Raw genomic sequence first — 24,913 nt, forward strand, 5'->3', positions numbered from 1 at the left:
GGATGCCTTTCACCTCCCAGCAGCACAGCACAGCACAGCACTAGGTTGTCCATTAAAAATGCGCTTCACCAGGCCACCAAACCAGCAAAACAAAACGTGATCAGCACGCTGGGAGCAAAACGAAGATTTTTGGACCCAAGAAATAGTTATTTCTTCATTGTAAAAGGCCCTTTGATCCACCCACCGAGCGCCAGAGCAGACGGGTGACAGCCCTTGCACAGGTGAGCAGCGCGGGGTGCCGCACAGCACGCGCAGACGCGGGCGTCCCTGGCACCGGGGAGCTGGGCTCCGGCCCCGCAGCGCCTTGTCCCTTCCTACTGCCACGAGCTACGGGTCTGCGCTCGGGCAGCCCAGCGGGGAAGAACCTGGATGAGGCTAACTTATTTATTTATTTATTTATTTGTAGTTCAAAGTGAATCACAACTTCCAGCCTCTCCCTCTCCCCCTCCTTTGAAGACGTAAGTACCTCCAGATCAACGTAACCTCTTTTTTAAGCATCCAGAGTGTAACAAGTTTTGACTGCTGCTTCTAATACAGTTTTTATAGTGATGACTCTTTGTCAAAGAGAGATTCTTTACGTAACTCCTTAAAGAGCAAAAGGAAAAATCCTATATACGAATATAGACAAACTTCTGGGATGTAAACATGTAGCATACACAGCTGCTGCATTATCAGAAGTATTATGCATTAATCAAAACAGTCAAACATAACACTTTCCAATACACATTTCATATGGCCCGATCATAAATTTTAAGGGCAATCCTGTAGCCTATAAGGTAATTCCTCCTACTGTAATTTATAAGGGCATTTAACAATACTGATGCCAAAAAAGGAGGAATTTTATTGGATCTTGTCCATGCTGTGCTGATTTCTGCACAATTAACTCAATACATTCTATAAAAGCTATGTAAACAGTCCTGGCAGAGAGATTAAAACGAAAATTACTGTATCTGGACTGGTCAATGTTAATGTCTTCATTAACTCAGATACCTTATTTATCCCTGAGCACCTTAAAATTGTTCCCCCAAGTTACATGTTCTTCAGTGAGATTATTTTACAAGAATGGAAACAAGAATGGAAAACTGCATTTGGATAAACTTGTTTCTTACAAGTTCCACTTTCCTTCACCGGTTTAAAAGACAGACCTGCCCCCCCCCCCCCATTTAAACATGTACTGCAGTATCTTTAAAAAAACACCCCAACAAACAATATCACCTACAGACACACTACAGACTACAAAAATATTGCATAGGAGTGTCAGTGGGCATAGTCTCACAACATGAGAGAAAATGCTAAGTTTTCTTTCAAACATTATGGCAACATTCTAATTTATTTTCCTTTTAAAAATCAAGTGGTTTCACTTTATTTCAAAATTGTACAAAATGGCCATGGCTGTTTATAAAAAAAAAAAAAGTCTCTGTCTTGAGAGTATGTGAAGTCTCAGGTGCAGCAATGATAGACCTGGAACCATTCACAGTGCAGCGGAAAGCTTCCTTTGAGGCAGAAATTACAATTCATCCTTCTTCTTTCCTACTCTTTCATGGTCTCTTTCTCTAAGGGTTCGCATGAAAGTGATGAATCCAGACTCCTGTTTTTGAAGAAAGAAGAATATTGGTCATATTTTTAGAAATATACAACCAAACAATGCACCAAGAACACTTTTAGCTTCTGTACTGCAGGCAGAAGGAAGCTGGCAGACTATAAACTAGGAAACAGTTATTGCTTCTGCATTGCCTCATCATGTGGTACTCTAGTCCAGTGCTGCTCCACTGAAATGCAAGGGAAAAATATCTGGAGACTCCAAATTCAACCTTTCTTTCTTTTTTTTTTTTCCTAATAAGAAACTCTGAAGAGTTGGGGTACATAGCGAAAGCAGCCCTGGAACTCACAAGACAAGGTAGAATCAGTCTCTAGAAATGCCATCAATGCCTTTTGGCTGAAAAAGCACAAGCACATTTTCATGCTGCATGTGTCATTTTAAAAGTAGTCAGTGTATCATTTGTTGGTTGTACGCACATTTACCACTGGTCTTCATCCTGTAATAATTCGGCTTATGATTTTACTCCTCCTTTATGCATTCAGATGAAGGAAATTTTATCTTTTCGAGTCAGTATCAAAATCACAGTTTCAAACATGGATCCTAGATGCTGCCCTCTGTATTTTGACAACCTGCAATTTCCAATTTTCAAAGCTGTTGAATGCCAAATGTTGAAAGCAGTTCCTATGATCTGACTCCAAGGAAAGCTGTAAGCACAGGGCAAGGAAACCTCAAAGGCATTTTAAAAGGCTCAAAGATGTAATGGTGTAGGGACGTGGGCTTGAACACACTGCCCATTGGTACACAAACATTGTAGCTGTCTAGGCAAATAACCTCACCCAGTGTGATGCATTTTTACTGTTAAGCAAACCTGAAACACATCAATGAAAACTGGTGATAAGGAAGGAAAATACAAAGAGGAGATGTAGAGAATAAACAGAAGTAAAAGTTTGATTAAAAAAAATAGCTGGGATACTTCTGAGAAGGTTGAATGACAAAAGGCTGTTCTAAAAGGAATTCACTATTTTTACTTGAAAAAACTGAAGTGACAGCTCCCGGCCATCTGTGATCTGAAGACATTTGGCAATCACTAGATCCTACAGGAGGACCCTGTTTTTCAAATCTCTGGATCTGGAGCCCATTAAAAGCACATTTAAGTTAGAGGGTGTCCTGGCTCCTCCTTGCTTGAGTTGCTTGGAGTGAAGTGCCTTAAAATCTCTGCCCTGGCACTGTAATTCCCTTGCAGGTGTGGAAGCCCCCTTAGGAGCTACCACAGAGGGTCATGCTGCCCCTGTAGCCAGGGCTCCAGAAGAGAGTAGCAGGGAGCCAACTGCTCGTGCTTCACCTGCCATGGCTCCTGTTCTAGCATGTCACATTGCTCCCATGGTAGCTGAGGACACCACCTCGCATCCTCCCTGCCCATGTGAAATTGCACTATGCCAGCTGGACCACACTGAGCTAAATGTTCATGGACAGGTACCAATGTAGTGGCAGAACTGTAAACAGACCCCAGGTCCCCTGGCTCCTACTACTTTCTCCTGAGACCTCTGCAAGGTATGAGGCAGTAGGCTGAGGTGCTTCAAGTGCTGTTGTCATGCTGATGAAAAAGTCCTTTTACAGCACAATCTTTTGACACTGAAACAGTTGCATGAACAGACCTAGAAACTCTATGGAAGGCCCTCTGCTGAGTACTACCCTCCAGCATTACCATGATAGGAGGTACCAAAATCTAATTTGATGCTGCAGAAGCAGAAGACCTTAAGGCTCAGGAAAGGTGGAGAGAACAGAGTTGTCAGTCAGAGTCTGTGACATTCTGTCGGGTAATTTAATTCTACCCAACAAAGAGTTGACTGCATGCAGGGGAGTAGTCAGTCCTTTTTCCAACACAGTCATCTCCCAACTACTGTGGTTTCAGAGCACTCCTGTCTTGCTAACTTCTTTATCAGCCAGAACAGATACTTCCTTTCATATATAATAAGTATGGGTAACAATTACAAAGAACATTGTGGCTAAAATTTTACTTGTTGGCTATTGCACTCATCTTTACCTTTAAGAAAAGATACACAATCTGTACCAAACGCAGTATCTATTAACAATGCCTGGATCAGCACAGTAATTACTGTGATCATAAAGCTGGAGAAAAGTGGGAGGCAAAGCTCCATGAAGACTTCCCTAAGCTCCTAACTGCCAAAGGACTGGAGAATCTGTTTTTTTTCTTCATGTTCCTCTATAATTTGGTGAGCTGTAATAGCAGCAATGATTTTCAGCCAAGGCTCTTTTAGCAAATAATTGCTGGATGGTTTGCGGAAACCACGTTTTTTATTGTGGTTCCTATCCCTGTAGACAACCCATCACTGCAGAGAAGTAACATCTCCAAGAGATTATGGCAAAGAATGCACACAAATAACTAGATTGCTTCCTTATTCTCTGGCATTTTATAACCACAGAAGGCACTGTGCCATCTCTGCCCATTGTACTCATGGCACATCATTAGGTGGCCACAGGAAGACAAGAGGGAAATTTCAACCCATGGGCTAGATGCCACAACTGGTCTTCCCACCCTAAGCTCCAGGAACGAATCTGATTCAGTGAGGATGAGCCATTCAGCTTTCCCCAGCGTTCAAACGACAGTTTTGGCCTTGCTATAAAACCAATGGTCTGTCACAGTTTGGCAGACTGGTGGAACTATTAACATGTTTGTAGTATATAAGAGATCCAGACCCAGAACTGAGAGGAACAAATTTTGTATTTTCTGACCTTTCTGCACCTAACTGCAGCCCACGCAATAAATCCCTCACTTTCACTTGGTCCACATTCACTTGCAGGCTCTAGCTTAAAAAATAAAATACGTAACAAAGCATTACCAAATCCACTCCTTTTTATCCTTGTGTTCCCCAAATAGACCAAATACATTCCTAATGTGGAGATATATAGGGGTGTGATACACAATGATTCATCCATATAAGTTAGTAAAAGAAGCAGTTAAACATCTTTTCAGCATGACAGAAACACACCCTGTATCTTTCATTTGCAGAGGCAGTACAGGCAGAGGAGGCCTTCCTCCTTTTATAAGATGATGACTCTTGCTTCTACTTACCCCTCTCTCTCCAGTATATTTTTCTATGAATTTCCCATAGTTGTAATAGTTAAAGGTGGGGTAGCCATCAACCCCCTCCTGCTTACACAGGTCATGGTTCTGTTCTTTGGCACAGTCCACCGCAGCATAGGCGATCTGAAATGCAAAAAAGTAGCATAAGGCAGGAGAAGACGAAGCAAGACTACTTTGTGGCAAAGTTGCTGTTGCAGCTTAGACCTATGACTAGAAGACACAAGTGTCTTCTGCCAAAAATGCAACTGCTTTTGTAACTTCTCAGTTGTGGAGGAGAATCAGGTGGTCATCATCAGGTCAAGCCACATGAATGTAAAAGCAGAGCTCTGTCCCTCCCAAGAAAGCGGTGCACTGCACTTCCTTGCAGCTGCAGGGTGTGTTCGAGCCACAGAGTAGAAAATCACCTTTGTGATCTCCACGTTAAATGCCGTTAGACTCCACACAGAAAAATAAGAGAATGCATTAGCAAAAACAAAAAGGAACCAAAGCATGACAGTCAGAATTCTGTCAGTCCACTGTATTTTTCCTGTGCTTTGGTGCTAAGTGACAAACAGTGACAGGGTGACCTTGATAACTGTAATGACCCATCTGACACAACCTTCTTCCTGTGACATGACAAATGCCTGGAGATGGTTCCTCTTCTGTTCATGGACTGTTCATGGCTGATCACTTATGCAGGCTATTAACAGATTAATGATTTCTACTCCAAATAGCTTTAGTAAACCCCACTCCGTTCTCCCAAGGTCAAACGGGAATGGGTGAGGAGCCAGAATGTTGTCTTTTGCATAGGGCATGTAAGGAATTAGGTTGCTTGCTTGCAGTCTTAGCCTGAGTTTATATATTTCCTTTCCTACCTTTTCTCGATGTGTCCTTTGAGGTAGGGACTACATTACGTACAGCCATTAGCAGAGTGGGCTTCCAATTCCTTTTGAAACCTCTAGATGCTACTGTCACACAAACAAACCATTGGTAGGAAACCGGCTGCTGTGCTCTCAGCCTGTTTTCAGCACAGCAACATCCTCCTTCCCTGCCTGCCTCAGGAGCGACAGTCTGAGGAAGCCTGGAGCCCTACAGCATCAGCTCAGACTAACCCTAGTTCAGAGCATCTGACATTTGAAATCTGAATCTATAAATTATTGCAAATAGGCTGCACTTAACATTTTTGATGTTAAGGCAGAATGCGGTTCACAGGCTTTTACTTACAGCAGCCTAGCCCTCTGCTGAAGTTTCACACCAACTCTTCCAATGGCAGATACGGCTCTAAACTTACTTTGTTGTTTATGCAGATTTGCCTTTGCAACCCCATGGTATGCTCTGCTGAAGAGCAAGCAGATTTCGGTACAAGCTATAGAAATAACAAATTAGAGGAGAGATTTTTGCAATTGCAGGTTCCAGTGTATCAAGTGCTAATTTCATAGCAGCCAAATCTTAATTTGAAATTTCCATTCCGTACGCCTCCTTCAAACAATCTGATCAAAACGCCTTTTGTTGCAGTTGAGCTGTTCTTCCACAATTAAAAGATCACTTAATATTCCAGCACCCTCCAGTTTCATCGTAACACCATCAAAACAAGAAAACCTGATCTCGTTATCCTAGCAACAATTAAAGAGATTTGCAAAGTCAACTTCAGTTAGTTTGCTTGATTTTGTTTGGCTTTGAAAGCTTAACAAGACCACGCTCAGTAAGATCTCACTTGGATCTATCATCAGATGGAAAGCACTATATCAACTGTGCAATATTCTTACCTTAAATATTTGGTTTCTGTTTTCCTGTTTTAAACATTAATAAGGCTATTACAGAAACAGGACTCTTGAGAACTGTTAAAAATATGTATGATCATACTTCCCTTCCCCCCTTCCCCTTTTTTTGGTAAACAAAAAGACTCCCATTCATTCAGGGTCAATTAAAAAGAAATATTAGGAATAATACACAGCAAAAAAGGTTTCATCCAAATATTTGTGCGTTTCTGACCTTAGCAGCTAGCCAAAATTTAGAGTCCTGTGGGTTATTTCTGTGTATAGGAAAACTCGCAAAGGAGAGTAACATGTTTTGATGTCATAGTATTAATTCACAGAGCATACTGGAAGTCCTGGTTCCTTGAAAACAGGAAGAATAAATAAAACTTTTTCTCAGTGCTCTAAACATCACAAGGGGAGAGATTATGGCCAGAAAAAACAGAAGGTATGTGTGTGCTCCTCTGGATATTAGTAGCTGATCTGAGGCGCGTAACTGCCATGACCGACGACCCGTCTGTTCTCAGATAACACCTTGGGGATTAGGAAGACAAGTTACTAAGACACTGGAAGGAAGAGAAGCCTCTTGACTATCTCTGTGGAAACATCAAGACTGCCCTTGGCTGGGCCAGAAAGCCCAACTCCATTTATAAAAGGCTTTTGTGACAAGACTCCCCAGCAAGGCCCAGGAGAGGGCACCGTGGAGAAACACTATGCTATAAGCCACTGTCAAGCCTGTTCAGCATGTATTTGCTGTCTCAAAACAGGTGAGCGATGGACTATAAGAAGGTGGCTTCTGAACAAAATGCTCAGTAGATTGATTGAGGTACAGCTCTCCTCTGCAGCACATGGAAATCTAAGTTGATAAATCTGCACTGTCGTGCAGTGCAACAGCGCAGAGAGAACCTGCTCCAAATCTGCCTGCAAGGGCCACGTTAGCCTACCACTATGCCTGCCCGGCGGGACCAGCAGTAAGGGACGCATCCTACGCCCAGGGTAGCGGCTGCAGGATGTTCCCGCGGTTTGTCATGCTCTGAAACATCTCTGATGCAAGCTCCCGCACAGCCCCACAGACTTGCTGCTGCTCCTGCAAATGTCATTTTGAGTTCAGCTCGGAAGAACATTCACATTCAGTTATTTTTACAGTCACTGAGAAAAGAGAAATGGCAATTTCCAAAAAGCTTGCAGCTCATACAGACCTGAGCAAAATTTCAGAGACACATCTAATTCCCAAGATTGTATCCTGAGGCTGGATTTCAAGTGCCTGCTGCCAACAGGAGTAGAGTAAAAATACTTAGGAGAGTTTGCGTGATTATTTTAGAGTGGAAATGTTAAGGCAGCCTAAATATAGAGGTTGCTATCATCTCTCTGCATCATTACCATAGCATCAGTTCTAATTGTCTTGTCTGTGTCACGGTGGAAGATCAAATACAGTACATTACAAAAAGAAAAGTAATGCTGAAAAACACTTCTTGCAGCAAAACCCGTTTCTAGATCAAGGACCAATTCTCAGTTTTAGACAACTGAACTCCAAGACACACAAGAATTTCAGCAAACAGAATCGATGCCCTTTGCTTCATTCTGATTAACATCGATGAAAATACAAACTCCACTTCTGATAGAGAAGTTTCCTACAACAGTTTCAGTGAGGGTCAATCACTTTATGACTACATTGAAATACTGCATATGAAAAGAAGCAGCCCACCTCTCCCCAAAAACATCTTTGCTCAAGTCCTGTCTCAAGTGAGCAGTGATACATTGCAGGGCAGTTTTCCTCTCACACTCAATCTTCTTATCAATTGTTAGTTTTTCTGTGTCATTAAAGAAGAAAAATGAGTCAGGAAAAATGGCTCAACCTCTGCCACAATCTGATTAAAGATTTCTGGGAAACATTACTCTCAGAAATGATCTTCAAATTTAGCCATCAGCAACAAGCTGTATGGAAGCTTGCTGGAAAGCATAGGTTAGCAAGAGCTGCATGGGCTGCCTCATAAAAACGACATATTTTACCCCAAAATTTCAGACAGATTAAGCGCAAGACATCCATGAAGAGTATCCCGCAGCCAAGGAACTCTGCATTAACGCTCATGAATTCTGTACAAATTTACTCTCATCAAGAGAAATAAAAATTCTAAAAATCTGTGAGAGCAGGAAACTCTCCTGACACGGTTGGCACGACTCTTACGTATGTTATTTGTTCATTATGAAATTAAAAAAAAAAAAAACAGCTAACAGCAGTTTTTAGAAGAAAGCTTTGCACTTGGAATAGCTTTTGACTATTAGGACTAAAGTTTAATTTCTTTAGACTTGTTAACTTTCTTGTAGCCGGAAAGCAATCAACCAAAAAATTATTTTTAAATATAGAAAACCAAACCCATAACTGCTATTTCTGCAATACTCACAAAATTGTACAGGGTTATGGAGAATCCATAACCCAAAGTTACATGCCTTGAATATTGATGATATATCAAAATCCTTTCCCCAGAGGCTCTGCCATTCAGGTTTATCACCACCCTAGCCAATAACTGCAGCAAGAACAAAACAGTTACCAAATGAAAAGACAATCAATTGGAAGACTCTGGACCCCAGAGGAAACTCCTTGGAGTACATCCAGCCCTCTTGATATTACTGGCAGCTTCACACAACTGCTATGTAGCTTTACCAGCCAGGGTTTACTACGATACCAGGCTAGCATGCATTTCTCCTGTATTTCATAGTCAGCACAGCTGACTCTAGCAACATCTGGGACTGGAAAATTTTTTTTGTCTTGAAAGGAAAGTCCTGTAGCAGTGTTACAGTTTTACCAAAGAAGTGGGAGCTCAACTGTCGAGTTGCCAACTGCACTGCTTTGGAAAGCGACTGTTGTATGACCAGCTCCAAAGAGGCCTTTAAGAGGAAATAGAGCGTGGCGTATTGTTCAGATGAAGTGGTCTGAAATTTCAAGAATGCCAAGCTGTTGCAAAAATCAAAAGTTTTCATTTAGGTGCTTATATAGAAGTGGTGCTCTGCTGAAAATGTGACCACTGATCTTTGCGTGTCACAATTGTTAACAGAAGGATGATACCTTTTTTTTTTCCCGTGGAAGTGTTAGAAGGAAAAAAGTACTTGCAGGATCATCTAATCATACATCAGACATCACAGTTCCAACAGATTTACAAAACAGCTTTTTGTTCTAGAGAGATCTTGCAAGTAAAGAACACAATTACATCTAGTGGTTCAAATGGATGTGTAGAAAATTGAAAGTGGGATCCCTTGACCTCTCAGGTAACTCCCTCTTTCCGATTCTTAAATTCCTTTCATTTTTAACTGTTTCCCAGTCATCACATGATGATACACTAAAAATACCTCCTACAATCCTAGTTGCTTTCCTGTTAAAATATGTGCCACCATACAATAGCTTATTGATTCAAGGAAATAAATCTCTTTTGGAGCTAATATTGACTTTTGTTATGAAAATGGAAGTGAATAACTGAATATTGATTCAAGAAAGGAATGATACATGATAAGCTTAAAAAATTAATTTTCAGCATGGAAATGAATGATACCAAGCAATGGTTTTAGAGTACATTCAATTCCAGATGACAAAGTCTGTTGCTGCCAAACATCTTAAAAGCATCTATGACTAAGACAGATGCATTACTCTACAGGGTTCTGTTTATATTACCTGGTTCAGATCCCAACAGCAGTTATGAGCTAGCCTGCTAAAGCTCGCTGTGATTCAGCTACTGTTTTCAACGTGAATGGCCTTGCAAATGCAAGGTTCATTATTAGATGCCCTGATGTACACTAGCAGCATTACCATAGCTGCAATTCATCAGCTGTTCTCAAAGTAGGTCTATTTGCAAAGGGAAGATCCATTAGTAGTCACCACAATATATAGTGCTAACGTTACCATATTTAATGAGTCTAATTAAAAAGAAATTCAACACACGCTTTTAAGCAAATACAGTTCAAATTCTTGGCCAAATTCAAAACATTTGCAAAACCGGTGCTCCATATGCATTGAGGACTTACTCCTTTCATCACGGAATTGCAGCTCCCTGATACAAACCAACTTACCCAGTAAGTTGTGCTCTTTCCAACAACATCTGCTAAAACTGGTTCTGTACAACCTCACTATATCCCAATTACAGTGCTTTGATTTAGACCAGTGCTTCTGCTTACATATGTGAACAGTTCTGCAGAAGGCTGGTCAAGCAGCAGCCCCTTTTAGGAAATTCTGGAGATTTGTTAACAAGGAGTCTTGGAAAGTCAATAGCTTTCCGTCTCCAAATCCAAGTTGGAGCGTCACAAATCAATTCCTTCAAGATGAACTTTAGGATCAGCCAAAAGGCAGAATGCAGATTTTTGAAGATTTAGCTGGTGCCCTTTTCAAAGTCCCTGGAGCAGTTCGTGAATATGCCTTCATGCTCTTCAATCTGTTCAGCAGTGACAATCCTCACATGTGCGTTTTCTAAAATACACCGGTCATTGCCAAAACTCTAGCTGTGAAGCGTGGGCCAAAGGCTCTTCCCCAGCAGCTCTAAGCAAAGGCCACAGCTCCCCAAGGCAAGGCAAGAATGCTCCAGATCCCCCCCTTTAAAAAAATAAAAAATGAAGAAAGAAGAAAGTAACTGGAAGCAATATGCTAACTGCTTCATTGCACTAGCCTCTTCAGCGCCAGTAGGACCAGGCTAGGTACATGGAAACACGCAGATCCCTGATTTATGCCAGAGCCCTCACTGGTTACACCCAGAGCTGTGTTTTGCAATAGCCACAACCAGCTGCCTTAGGAAAGCACACAGACTCAGTATTTCTGCTAAAACCACCAGCAGTGATGTGGCCAGCAAGAACTGACATTTTGGGCGGATGTTTTGCATGTTGCATTTTTAACTGCTGACTCCAACAGTGCAGATGATGGAAAAAGTACCCAGCATCACACACATCCCTACGATGTTGCAGGGGGTGGGTGGGTGGGGGGAGGAATTCTGTGCCAGATTCACCCTGTTACTGTGAATTTTCAGAGCCAAAGGCACACTTTAACAGCTTTAAGTTCTGCTTGTCTTCAAAATTCCTATGTAAAGGCTCAAAGTCTCCAATAGGTTGCCTTTTAAGATATCATTCATAACCATTAAGGGCTATAATGTTTTTGATTTTTTTTTTGGCTTCTGCAGAATTAAATGTTTAATTAAAGGACCACCCGTACTGAAAAGATGATGCTATTTAAATGCTACCATACTCTTAAATTGAAAAACTTTCTCCAGAAAAAGAATAAAAGCCACTATTATGGACTAAAAATTAAAATTAGTAATGTTTGCATATTTTCGAAAGAAGAAATACTACCTCCCTCTTCCTCCAGCAGCAATTTTACAGAAGTCTGAAATCCTACAGAACTTAACCAAAGTTTTAAGGCTCAAGTCAATTTGAAACATGGGAGTACGCCCAGTGCTGTTCGTGGGAATAGCCATGTACCCTTCTGAGTTTCCAATAGGTTTATTTTCTTTTCTACAAGGGCACAAACCGGCAGGAAGAAGCACCTTGGCAGGTTATGGCTGTACACAATTAAAGAGGGTTCCCTAGATAATCAGTTCCCGGCACTTTCATAAGTCATTGGGGTGGAATAACATCATTTTTCCTAACTGCACACACCTCTTTGAAACTATACTAGCCTTAATATGCCCTACTGGCTCTTCTGTTCCAACTCATTACATTTTATACCTCCCCACTTCAGCCTTAAACTGAAATCAAGAGTTGCAACCATCAATCACTGTTCTGCTCTTTGAGTCCTTTCATAACCTTCTGCGGTCTCAACCGAAAGGTTCACAAGCCTGCATTATGTTCAATAAACTGCATTATGATTCAGATTGGTTGTTAATGCATCCTGGGGCTCTAATAAGCAAGTTGCACATTGTCTGGTACATTTGCTAAATTTTAATGAGTTTAGGAAAGAGAGACTTCATTTAGAACTAGAAGAAAAGTGGGAAAACAGGGATGCGTTCTTACACATCTTTGAAACAAACAAGTAACCATAAGGTATCCGAGCACATAAATTTACAGCAGTAAGAGAGAACTGACAGCTGTACGCCTCTAAATCCTCCACGTGTGACCTGTGCCAGAGGGCATAAATGATGGACTTCTAATTTTATGCATTCGGTGATACAAGAATGATTTGTATCTTGACAATCCTATGCATCTTGTGTGAGTTGAAAAAAAAAAAAGGTGGGGATGTGGGGGGAGAAAGCAAGCCACCATCGAAATTCTTTCCTTTTATGGTAGCAAGCAGATTAACGTATAGCTGTTTCAAAGCTAGCCATTCATTTCCTTATTAAATTGCCAAATCTTTTCCATGCCACATCTAAATACAAAGCATTCATGAAGCTGGAACAAATACTGAAATGAGAATGAACCACAGTCCAGTCAAAGATAATAAGCAGGTTTATAACAAGGTATCTGGTTAGATCCATTAACTCATGTGATTTGAGCAAGCTGTGTGCTTCAACGCATTAATGAAAGACACTTTTTCACTGTTTTGTTCCCGTCATTTTACTGAGTGAGAAAAGGTATAGAATTTCAAAATATAGCAAGAAGTAAAGGGACCAAAACATAGCGGGGATCCAGAACCGCTCCCCCTTTTTTTTGATTACACATTTTATCAAAACCCAACCTGAAATACTTCATTGGAGAATGATACTTCCCAGGAGAAGGATTCTCAGGTGCACAGCCATACAACTGAGCTATTACAGCTGAGGAAGTTACTACGAATTGCTGAGTTGCCATAACTGTGCAAATCCTTTTAGTCTGGCACAAATGCAAGGCACAAGGTAACATGTCAGATGTAAGATAATGTTTTTTTCTTTAATCCCAGATATGCTTGCACTCAGTTGAAATAGCTCAGCTGATGTAAGGGAAGTAATTTGAGTGCTTCAGCCACCAGATGCATTATCAAGGCAGAAGCATGAGGGACCTAGAAGCACACAGCATCCCAGCCAACGTACATAATGTTGTATTTATACAAGCAAAGATTAGTTATATGAATGAGGTCTTCTAGATCTGTCACTCAGCTTGTGGTTTCTTCACAAACACTCCATTTACATTTGACAAAACCTGGCAGTTAATGCAGAAAATGTAAATTCTTTTTTTCCTCATTAAAAGATTAATAAAAATGTTTTGCTTCTTAGAAAAGGATTCTCACACAAAGAATTAAATGGAAGAGACAACAAATGAAACAGAATAGGTTAAAATTATAACTCAGTTTGACCACAGAAGATACAATCCCTGAGATACAGATACACTTCTATTATTTTAACAGCAATTTTAACTACAAGCCACAACCTTATTGGTAAGCAAAATCTGTGAAGTACCAATAGTGGAAAGGTTTTTAAATATCTCAGAAATGATTAACAGCAAGTTACCTTTCGATCTTCTTTAAAGACGTCAGCAGCAGTTGTAAAATGCGGAATTGAATTTTTACAGTGTGGGCACCCTGTTTGATATGAGAAGAAAAAAACAGCATAAACATTTGTGGTAAATAAGATACTGGGACAAATTCAAGACACATAGGTGAATTAGTGGAAAATTAGTACTGAAAAGAATTCTAGGTAAGAGTTCTCCTGTTTTGAGAAGAGCAGCACTAGGAATCTGTAGACCACCTGTTAGCTACATGAACTTAAGCATGTGTTTAAAAGATATCTGACTTCAAGCAGTTTACGTGTACTTACAGTTAAGCAACATTCCATAGAGGCACTACGGTGCAAGTGTCTTTTCTCTGTCTCCGGCACTTAAGAGCATTGAAAGATCCCTAGCCATAAACGGACAAACCATTTTCATGCTGTTGTCCTTCCTCATGGATATTAGCACATAGGTTATTACTGTTGTTGCCACAGATTCAAGCTGCATTTGGGAACAGGAATAAAGACAGAGCGGTTGTGAACAAGAGGAGGGGGAGTCCACAGTGAATTGTAAAGGAAGCTGTTGGAAGACAAACTCTGTATTAAAAACCAAGATGAGGGGTTAGAAGTGTTAGGGAATTGCTGGTTTTAGAGCCAAGTCACTGGGATCACAGGGGAGGAAGAGAAGAGCAAGTCCAATGGGCAATGCACCTTTCACATTCAGAGGATGGAGATCCAGCTGTGGGTTAAGATTACTACTGTTGGCCTTTCTCCAGTTCCCCTTCGTTTACCACAAAACACATCAGCCAGGTTTGAAGGGACTGGCAACCCCAGAAGAGTTCTACAGACTGCAGGCAATGACCCAAAGCTCTGCACAGAAGACTGGCTAAGACCTGCTTATACCACAGCCATCTTCACAAAAGGCCAGTCTGTCCCTTGCCTGCTTTAACGAATACTGAATTTATTCAGATGTTCCCTTTGGGTGGCTTCTTCTGAAACAAACTGCTCTCTTGATTCAAAATCCAGGTTTGAGCACTCTTAATTCAGAAGCGGTGCTTATTGTCTAATCTAAACTACTTTCAAAATGCTCAACACTAAGTAGGACTTTGAAAAGGAAAGCACCTATGTACTTGTAGTATAATAAGGTTATACCCAAGCAAACTATCAGGAACTTTTTATTATTTTTTTTTGCTTAGATGTGAGGGGTGTGAAGAACAGACAAACTTCTGTCAAGCCCATATAATTCTAACAAAGCCACAAGAGTTCATCTTGCTATTATTTTTGAATAAAACAAAGCACAGGTAAGTTGCTCACAAGCTCCAGTTACAGGTTATCTTACTGCTGCTCATCACTGTAAAATACAGGTAAACAAGCGGCCATCTTATTTTTAAGTCAGTACAGAGCAAACACCCTCTTAGGACACTTAAAACCACTGTTCCATAAAAGGTACCGTCTTTTAGGAGACAAGAAAAACAGTTTTCTCAGCATAAATGCCATATGCCCCTTTTCACAAAGGATAACCTGCACATTCCTTTCATCACAGCCAAAACTCAAATGCATTGCTCACGCTCACTGCTTTGAATTTTAGAGTATCTTTTTTCTTCAGAATGGGATTTTAGAAGTACTTCAGTGACACGTAAGTGTATAAATGCCACTGAAAGTCTATGGAATAATTAAAGAGTAAATCCTACCGAAAGTCAAAAGGATGGTTCACAAGAAACGGAGGCACTTCCACAAAGCCACCTTAACAGCCTCAAATGCAGCATAGTGACAGCAGTGGTCTATCCTGAAGACAGCTGTGTTTTAGTAGGAGATAATGTATGTTCACTGCAGCTTGCAAGCTAACTTTGCTGAGCTGTTTGGTATTTGTCAGAGAGAAAATGGTCAAGAAAGAAGATGAGGATGCAGCAGTGGTTAGTGCTCCAGGCTACTAGGCACTGCTCCCATGTCCATCAACCCATTTTGGTGACCTATTTTCTCTCTCATTATTTGCCCATCCTATCTGCCTGAACAGAAAAGCCTTCGGGTCAGGGATGTCTCTTGACACATTTTGTATAATATACTGTACTGTGGGGTGACAGCCTCAGTTGGTCTGTTAATATTACTCTACAAAAATAAAACAAAATCTGTGACAATATTTAAAAACAGAGACAAAATATGCAAAAAATCAGGTACCCCTAAAACAGTAACACTTCTCCTAGCCCATAGGTTTAAACACTGCAGTTTACAGGAATGCATGCCCAACCATCTCACAAAAATGCAAAGGCTTAAACCTTTCAGAGCCCTTTTCTTACTCATGACCCTGAGCCTGAGATTTCACCAAATAGCATCTTTCAAAACCTCAGTAAAAGATATTGCAAGAGAAATGCAAGACTTCAGGTCTTCCTATTCCCTTCTCCATGCCCCCAAACCTTTACACATCGAGGTCAATGGGTTTTCCAGCCTCCTGTGTGCTGGACCTGCACAGGACAAGGCATTTGGTAAATTATCACTCTAAGTCCTGCTGCAGTGAAGTTGGAGCAGGTTAGAGCTTTCTGTGAGCCACATTCTTCCAGGAGAAGTATGTGTACCCAAATGCGAAACCGCAAGCTTATTCTTTCAGACACAGAAAAGTCCAGTTGCTACCAAAAATGCAAGTGGGCATTTTGTGATGGCCAACAGATTGCCATTAAGAAAACCGCCAGAGTGTAAGAGTTTTAGCTGGTAACTTCTCAGAGGAGTGCCAACTGTGTTCAATGTCCCTTCCATCCTAGCAAGCAGCCACTGCCGCACAGTGTTCTGTAGGTGGCATGAGAAGGGCTTTCAGCATGGCTCTCAGCAAGGATGTACACTGTTTAAGACCAGAAAACAGCAAAGAATTATCCAGATTTTTCCCTACCTTTTTCAAAATACTGTAACAACCAAATAGGCTCCGAAGTTGTGGTCAACAGCACTACACAGAGGTGGTGAGTGCCATGAAATTCAAAACACCTATTAAAGTAATCTATGCTCACAGCTTTACTTGTGCTTCTCTGCTCTCCTCATCTTCCTATTCTGATACGAAACGTTACCTTCATTTACTGATCTGAAGGCTCCATCCCTCCTTCCGTCACTTCTCATTTGGCCCAGCCTTTCTTTACTGCACTGTGGTTGCAAAACCAAAACAGAAACATATGGCTTTTGGCAGAGTTAACTCCAAGTCCAGTAGGCATTTTGTTAGCCTTGGACATCTATCCACAGAACAGATGTGAATGCTGTGCTGTATTCCCAAGGAGTTTCAAGGAGTCACCAAAAAAAAGAGGGAAGGAGCATATCATATGGAACAGCAGAACTTCGTCTGTTACAACTTGAAATGATTGCCAAATGCAGAAAACACTTGGAAGTCACCCAATTCAGTCGCTCTATTTAAAGCGCACACACCAAAAAAAAAAAAATAAAATAAAAGCAGAGGTTGATGTCTTCATTTTGACAGACGGAAAACTTGTTCTTCCCATTCCCTTTTCACACCCACTATCACACATTTATTTTAAGTGTTAACACTATCCTGAAGATTTGAATGTGAAAAGAAAGGAAATATACAGTGCATGGTGGATGAAGAGAGGAAAGTGTACAAGATAGGAAACTGTAGATTTCTCAGAAAGCATTTTCCAGATGGGCTGCAATAGAAACTGATTAAACAGGAGATACCTGAAGGTGCAGGTAAGATGTCAAGGACCAAAAAGTTCTACCCCCTTCTCATTGGTACATATAGGACAGTGAGTCACTGCAGACGAAGAAAGTGGGAAGTGCATCCCGTTTCACTGCACTTAGACAATTTGGTTGCTAAGGTAGAAGCACACGCTCCTTCTGAGGCCAAGAGGTGGACTTCCACCGAGCAGCTTCGGAAGTAGCACTGGCTATTCTGGGAGCAGAGCCCTGCAACACAGGCGCCAGCGCTTTGTGTTACCAATTGTTCTTTCTTCATTTTTAGGTCACTCAAATTTGATCTCATCATGGTTAACAGCAGATGTGAACTGAACAGTAATTCCCCGTGCCTGACTTCGGAAAGCAAAAAGAAATCTGCTCTTGGAACATCCAGGCTTTCCACAGGATCCCAACACTGCCTCTCAAAACCTCTAACCACTCTTGAAAATCTTAAGTTAACTTCATTTCCTAACACAGAAACACACTGGCCCTGGTAGGGAAACAAGAGAGCCCTGCTTGAAGTCTCATGCACATGCAGTAGCATGTGTTAAGGCTATTCTCTGTTCCTGGGCTGCAAACGATACAACTTTCTTACAGCTCTGGTCAGATGTTCTCAACTGTCTCTGTGCTCAAAGTTGTGTGCTTCAGAGGCCTGCCCGTTCAGCCTGTGGTGCACAAACACGATAGTATCTGCTCTTCCTCCACCACTGAAGCCTTCCAACAGATTGGCCTCTTTAAACCACAGGGTGATAGATCCGTACAAGAACACCTGCCATAGCAGAGTTCTAGCCTTTACTTACCTTTGTACTACAAAGTTAAAATTTTACTGCAACCAAGTTTTTTTTCCACTATTCACACCATAAATTTGGTAAAGCACATAGTGGTACAATCGTAAGGAGAACAGTCACATTTTCTGACCTTGAAACTAAGTAGTTCCGGACTTATTTAGTACATGAAATACACTGTTGCTGTGGGTAAAAACTCAAGAGGAATGGCTGATGAACAACAGATGAGAGAAATCAAGCAAGCAAGCAGGCTTCATTCAGATCCATCATCGTTGCGGGCTGGAGAGGCAGTCAGGCTAAATCTCCACTAACTAGAGATGCATTTAAGGCAGGCCAGTGTTTGGTGGGATGAAAAGTGATGGAAAATACATGGCCCATCTTATTTTGTGTGAATTGAGTTTACTGATAGCAGGAACAACTGCATGGTACAGCATCTTCTCACAGCGTTTTGAGGAAGGAACAAATGAACAGACTTTGATTTGAACATAGAAAAGTGTTGGAAGAGGCTGGCATAGAAGCAGGATACATCCTCACTCAACTACAGGCTTGAGATCTCTGAGAAATACCAAATGTCAGATCAGGAGCAAATTTAAGAACTGCAGGGTAGAGCTGGAAGGGGTTTCAAAAAACAATGGCACAGAAAGTTTGTGCAGATGATGTTAAAATGAAGCTATTACATGTGCAAATAGAAAAAATTACTAAGTACTAATGTCACCTTGCAAAGTGATTTGGGGGGAAAGGGGAGGGAGACAAAAATTAGACTGAAGAAAAATGATAAGACATGTCAGGCATGCAAGAAAAACACAAAACAGACTAAAAACCAAGTGCACACTGCCCCCAAATAAGAGTAATCAAGCATATGTTGTGCTAGTAATTCATTAAAATCTAGAAATAATATACTGTATCCATAATTGTAAACATTCCCCATAACTGCATGGCCCCTTGGGATGCAGATGGGATGCCAAGAGGGTTTTAAAGAAATGGAATAGTCAAGTGAATAACCTGCATATTTTTACTAGATTCAAAAGGAGGGTTTTTTTTGTTTGTTTGTTTGTTTTTTTTGTTTTTTTGTTTTTTTTGTTTTTTTTTTTTAAGTGTGAGGAGGTGACAAAAGCACAAAATAAAAACTTAGACATTCTTAAAACTCCAATGTAGAGAAGTATTAGGACCAGATAGCAATGATGTCTCCAAAACAATGTGTGAAACAGATGCACCCTGTTGAACAATATTCAGCTTATTAAATTTAAAATAAAATTGTGCAAAATTTTCAGAATTGCCTAAGGAATCAAAGTTCCATATTGAAAAGACAGGTTTCTATTTGCTTAATATGAAAAGGGGTCTTTAAGTTACTTTATGCTTTGTTTAATTTGAAACTACAAAGCAAGTGATTTATTATAACCTCTCTACAGCTGAACAATACAAGGTTAATTCAGTTTCCTTAGAAGAGAGGATTTTGTATTAGCATAGCACACAGAAGAAAGGTGAAGCTGTTTTTAATGAATATAAATCAAAAGCTAACAATTTGTACAAAACAGATAAAGGAAGCAAATGAACATCAAAGCAGTATCTACAGCCAGCAGAGCTAATAATGATGTTTTAAGTACATAAGGGGCTTTAAATATATTTAAAGCAAAAGAAATCCAAACAATGCTAGCAATATACCTTTAAAAGAAAACGATGAAGTTGTCAGAAGGAACTTCACTGAATGCATAAGTGAAAACGTTAAGTAGGACTGGAGACAGCCTCTATGCCTGGCATCTCCAAAATACTGTTTGTAGTCCGCAAACCAAGAATGAGTTTACAAGCTGAAGGGTACTCAGAAAAGACCTGCCAGAAAGACAACAGGACCGAAAGGGATGTCAGTAACCTCCAAAGCTGGCCAGAAGCCGAATTCAGACAGGAAATTCACGTTCCCCATCCCTGGCGACATTCAATTTGGAAGGGAACGTTTTCTAAAAGCAATGCTTCTGGTCGCTGGCTGCCCGCCCGACTCGACTGCAGCCTGCCCTCGGCTGGGACCTGCTCCAGAGGTCACCTGGCTCTGCTGTCCCTGAGCGGGCGGCAAGTGCCCGGGTGCCTGCAGCGTGACATCCCTGCCCTAAGGCCAGGCGGTCCCTCCTGACCTCGGCTCCACCAGTGCCAAGGCAGCATTTCATCTTCAGAGAGTGCTAGCCCATACCTTTTGCCCACCATTAATACATAACGTGTACAACCTCATCCACCTTGTTTCTGTGTTTTCAGCATCTTGTAACATAATAAAATGTGATAACTAAAGCAACAAAGCTCTGTGCATTTATTTTACATGAGATGTTTTTCAGCTAGATAGATTAAACATGCATAAATTTTAATGCTGTAGACTGCTTCCATAAAAAATTTACTAAATTTTAACTGTTAGTATTTTCATAGAGAAGTCCTGACCAACTCCCCAGAGGAGGAGACCCGAAAAGCTACCAATTTGTGAGACTGTAGCATTTGTGCTGCCAGTGCTCAACCCTCTGCACGCACGGGAAGGCTCCTCTCCCCCGTCAGCCCTCAACTTCCTGTAGCATCTCTCAACAGGTGATCTCAAATGCTTTAACCAATATCAATTAAGCCTCAAATTGCCCCGAAGAGAGACAGATATGATTATCCCCCTCTTCCATTATATATAACCCTGGAATACATATATTCCAGGGTTAAATGGAGTCGGGAAGAGGTTAAGTGACTCTCCAGGATCAAAACCATCTTCAACACGGCTACAGGGTGCTGACTGCGGAGCCGTACAGACCTCAAGCGCTCAGCACCTGGCAGGATGGAGCCCTCAGCGTGCGAACTGCAGTGCTAGGAATGACTTGCTGATTCCCCGCTCTAAATAATCACTGTCTAAATAACAGGGGTAGATAGGGCCCTCCATTACTGGTTTTCAAATGACTACAATTCTGCGCAAGCAAAAGCAGCACATTGTACAGCAATCAAAGCAAACAGAGGAGCTTGCAGATTGCAGAGGAAAGCAAAGCCTGTTTCCATTTCAAGAGTTCCAAGTGATTAACTAGAATTAAAAGAAGAATATTAGTCAGTCAAGGGAAGACAGGCTACAGACAGTAACTGCAGAGATAAAAGCTGAAAATGGATATACTGCTTAAACCAGCACAATTCCTGAAGCCACACAAGTTATTGTAACCACGGGCAGATTTGAGAAAGGCATTTAGAGATGTTACTGAAAGGTTAATTTGCTTTTGTTCTACCAGTACAGAACTGGAGGGTCTTTTAATGAATATGCGGAACCAAAGCTCATTTTATGACATGACCTGACACATAACAATCATATTTCCAAGGCACAAGATATTAATAATTGAGGAGAAAGATTTGTCCTTTGATTTGGAAAAGATGCAGTTAAGCATCAGGTCAACGAGGGCTTTCCTCACTACTCTCAACAATGACAGACAACCTCCTACCAATTTCACAACATGCTGTTGGATTTTGGGTTTTTTCTTCTTTTTTTTTTTAAAAAAAGCTATTTGAACTTTTACTATATCAACTTTAAAAAGAAAATTTATATTCTGCTCTGGACTTAAGAGCGAAATCTTTAGAGAGATGATTTAAATGCAGCTGGCTCTCCTTTAGGGTACCAAATCAACCAGATCTCTTTAAAGGTTCCTTTCAAACCTATTTCCTGATTTTTATGAGAGAAAAGGGGATTGTAACAACTTTCCCAACACATACCATAGAAACACACACAAAGCTGAGGATTGGGAATTCCTGAGCAGTAATCCTAGTTTTGCTGTCAACACTCACTGTGCTGCTCACGGCCAAATCTCAATTTCTCTATCTTCATTTCCTGAAGTGTGTATTCGGCACAATTACACCTACCTCTTACGGATGCTGTGAAGACAAGTTAGTTGTCTGCACAGCCCCATGAATGCCAGAAGTGGAGTGCAAATGCCAAATAGAAATTATTTTATCTACTATTGATGCAAAAGATGCAATTCTCCCTCTGTGAAAAACAGGCACCCAACTTATTACTGAAAGCCAACAGGAACAAGGGGTCCAATTCACTTTGCTGCATGTGAGCATCAAATATTATTCAACAAAAATATTATTTTCCATAACAGAACTGCCCTGCTTGTCTCACAACAGTTTGGGATAGAAACAATATGCCCTTAAGTGGTCTCTGACCACGTGCCTATCTGGAAACCCCTCGTACCGGTCTCCAAAATCCTACTTAGTCAGAAGTTCGCGTGGCATGAAATAGGCAGAGAAATCACCTACCGGTTGTTGAATTTCCTTAGCTCTTGAAGAATACTCATTCACAGATTGAACATAATATGCACTGCATAAAAAACACACCTATGCACTCTCTCTGTGCTACTCTTCTGTAGCCCATTTTGGATATATAGAGAAGAGGGATATGTAAACCCAAATCTTAGACATGCCTTAGACATGAACAACAGCATCAATCATCAGAACAGGGCAAACTGCAAAGGTGAGAAGAGGGGAAAGATCCAGATCCAAACCCCTGGACTACCTACTGAAAAAGGCAAGGCTACAACTCACTGCAGTGAATTACAAGTAACATGAAAACAAATGGCACTTGGCACCAACCAATCCTTTAAGATGCAAAGCTGTATAGCAAGCAACCACCAGACTGAGGGTTAAGAGCAATAGTTACATCCAGAAGAAAAATAACATGTCAATCCCAGAACATCAGGATTTTCCAGATCAACTCTGTCACCAGCCAACAAAGCTGAGGATAGCAGTGGTAACTCCAGTTTTACAGCTAGTCTCTACTCTGAGCACTTCTGCCACAGTTATGTGCAGGCCAGTGAAGTGCCTCAACTTCTCAGTTAAGAATGATTAAAACCTGGTACTAATTAATATCCTCAACACAAGAATTAGGGCTAGCAGCAGCTCTGACAGCCTGATTGCAGAGACCACCAGAGATAAATTCATTCGTTATCAAAACCAGCCTGTTAATGGGCTCTGTAGCATCAGCACTGTTTACACCGATGGGAAGACACGTTGCTAGAAAGAGCCTGCAGCGAGAGCACCACTAATACATGAGAGAAACCAGGAGCCAGCAGAGCTAACAAACTGACATTCTGCAACGCCAGCCCACGCAGGATTTGAAGCCTCATTATCAGAAGGTTCAGACCTACCTTCTCCCTCAGTCAACAACCAGAAAATCCTTCCTGCAAGGGTTTTTGCCTCAAAATGAATTATTTTTGTTCAGCATGTTTTAAATAATTTTTGATAGCTTAAGCTTCATTTACAAGCATGCACATTTTGCTCCTACTCTCTGATAGATCTTTTTAATGAAAACTTAACAAGATGTGTTTGCAAATGAAGGGAAAACTGCTTGTTGTGAGCCACTCGGAGGCTGTTACGGGATACTGGCTTTGTGTCGCTCCTTCGTTCAGAGATTGCTGGGAGATCATTCAAACAAGTGTTGCAGTTCAGTACAACTGTGTCTATTAACTACCACACATTTTAGCCTCTCTGTGCTCCCTTCCCATAAAATTATGCCATCTAGATCGACTCTAAACGCTGAGACCTCAACTGGTGAACTTGGGCACAGGCACTGGCTGGAGCCTCATGGTCACTCTAAATTATTCTGCTTCGTTGCAGCAGTCGGGATTTGCCAGAACACAAGCTAATCTTACCAAACCTTCCTGCAAGCGGTGCAAAGGCAGGAAGGCAGAGATTGGGTGCTGTCAGCTTTGTCGTAGCCTATTTCAAAATGAGAGGAAGGAAAAGGAAACACTACTGCTTTCTCAAGTAAAGCTTTTTTACCGGTGCATGTTAGAAGCCAGTAGGGCTGGAGGATCAAACAGGACCTGCCTGTTAGCATTAATAACCAAAATACTATCTGCACATGCTGTGCACCCAGTGTAATCCACTCTAGCATGGACTCTCAGCTAAGTGCTCTGATGTTATATATTCCTCGATGCATAACCCAGACAGAAGAAACTAGGAAGTCTTCTTCTGCAAAAAGATAGAAGGAGAATATCATGTCACAAGAACAGAGTACCAGGATGAACAATATTTTTAACAAAACCTGTGGGTAAAAATTAATGGACATTGCTGTAGCTCTCAGCATTTTATGCACTACTGCTGAGATGCACAGGGATGGGAAGGGCTGATTTACAGTTTGGACAAAAAAAAAAAAAAATGTTCCCTATCTGATTTCTTACTGTTTGCTATCCACAATAATATCTATCAGACAGTGATGATGTCTCTCTCTCAAGATTCCTACTTGACTTGGAGTCAAAAAACAAAGTTTATTTTTTGTCAAAACAATACCTTTTTTTTTTTTTTTTTTTTTTTTCTAATATTCAATCATCCTTCTAAATTCTTTTGCAATGCCATCAGGTACAAAATAGATAAAGTGCCCTCATTCATTTCTTCCACCCTTAAAAGAAAAAGCATACAAAAAAGTTAAACAAAGAGCCAAGGAGAGATACATGTCCTAATTGCACTGCTATTTGTCACTGCACAGCCACTAACTCAATACAAAAATACCCCATTAAAAACATCCTCAGTAAGGTTTATATCCTGGGTGTTCTTTGCATAACCCCTGTGGGTCAGGCTGCAGAGAATAACCTTTTCCAGCTGACAAAAATAATTTCAAGCAAAATGAAAGTTTTGCTGCTGAACAGAGAGGTAAACCAGAAAGCAGCTCCCAGCAACAAAGTATTTATTAAAAATATCCATTCTGTGAGCACTGTTGAGTCCTACAAATT

At 41.0% G+C, this 24,913-nt stretch overlaps 1 protein-coding gene across 2 annotated transcripts in view; it reads right to left on the reverse strand.

Moving 5' to 3' along the window:
* Positions 1-349: 349 nt before the first annotated feature.
* PDIA5 (protein disulfide isomerase family A member 5) overlaps positions 350-24,913 on the reverse strand; it is a 98,415-nt gene continuing 73,851 nt past the window's right edge. The window contains exons 15-17 of one of the 2 annotated variants that reach the window (XM_062578484.1): positions 13,771-13,841; positions 4,635-4,769; positions 350-1,588 (exon numbers count right to left, since the gene is read on the reverse strand). In XM_062578484.1, coding sequence (XP_062434468.1) covers positions 1,508-1,588; positions 4,635-4,769; positions 13,771-13,841 — 287 coding nt within the window. In that variant the 3' untranslated portion in view covers positions 350-1,507. Of the gene's footprint in view, positions 1,589-4,634; positions 4,770-13,770; positions 13,842-19,931; positions 20,022-24,913 lie in introns of those variants that run through there. The other variant, XM_062578485.1, reaches the window with a different exon arrangement.

The sequence above is a fragment of the Rhea pennata genome, chromosome 6, assembly GCF_028389875.1.
Source record: "Rhea pennata isolate bPtePen1 chromosome 6, bPtePen1.pri, whole genome shotgun sequence".
NCBI classification, from domain to species: Eukaryota; Metazoa; Chordata; class Aves; order Rheiformes; family Rheidae; genus Rhea; species Rhea pennata.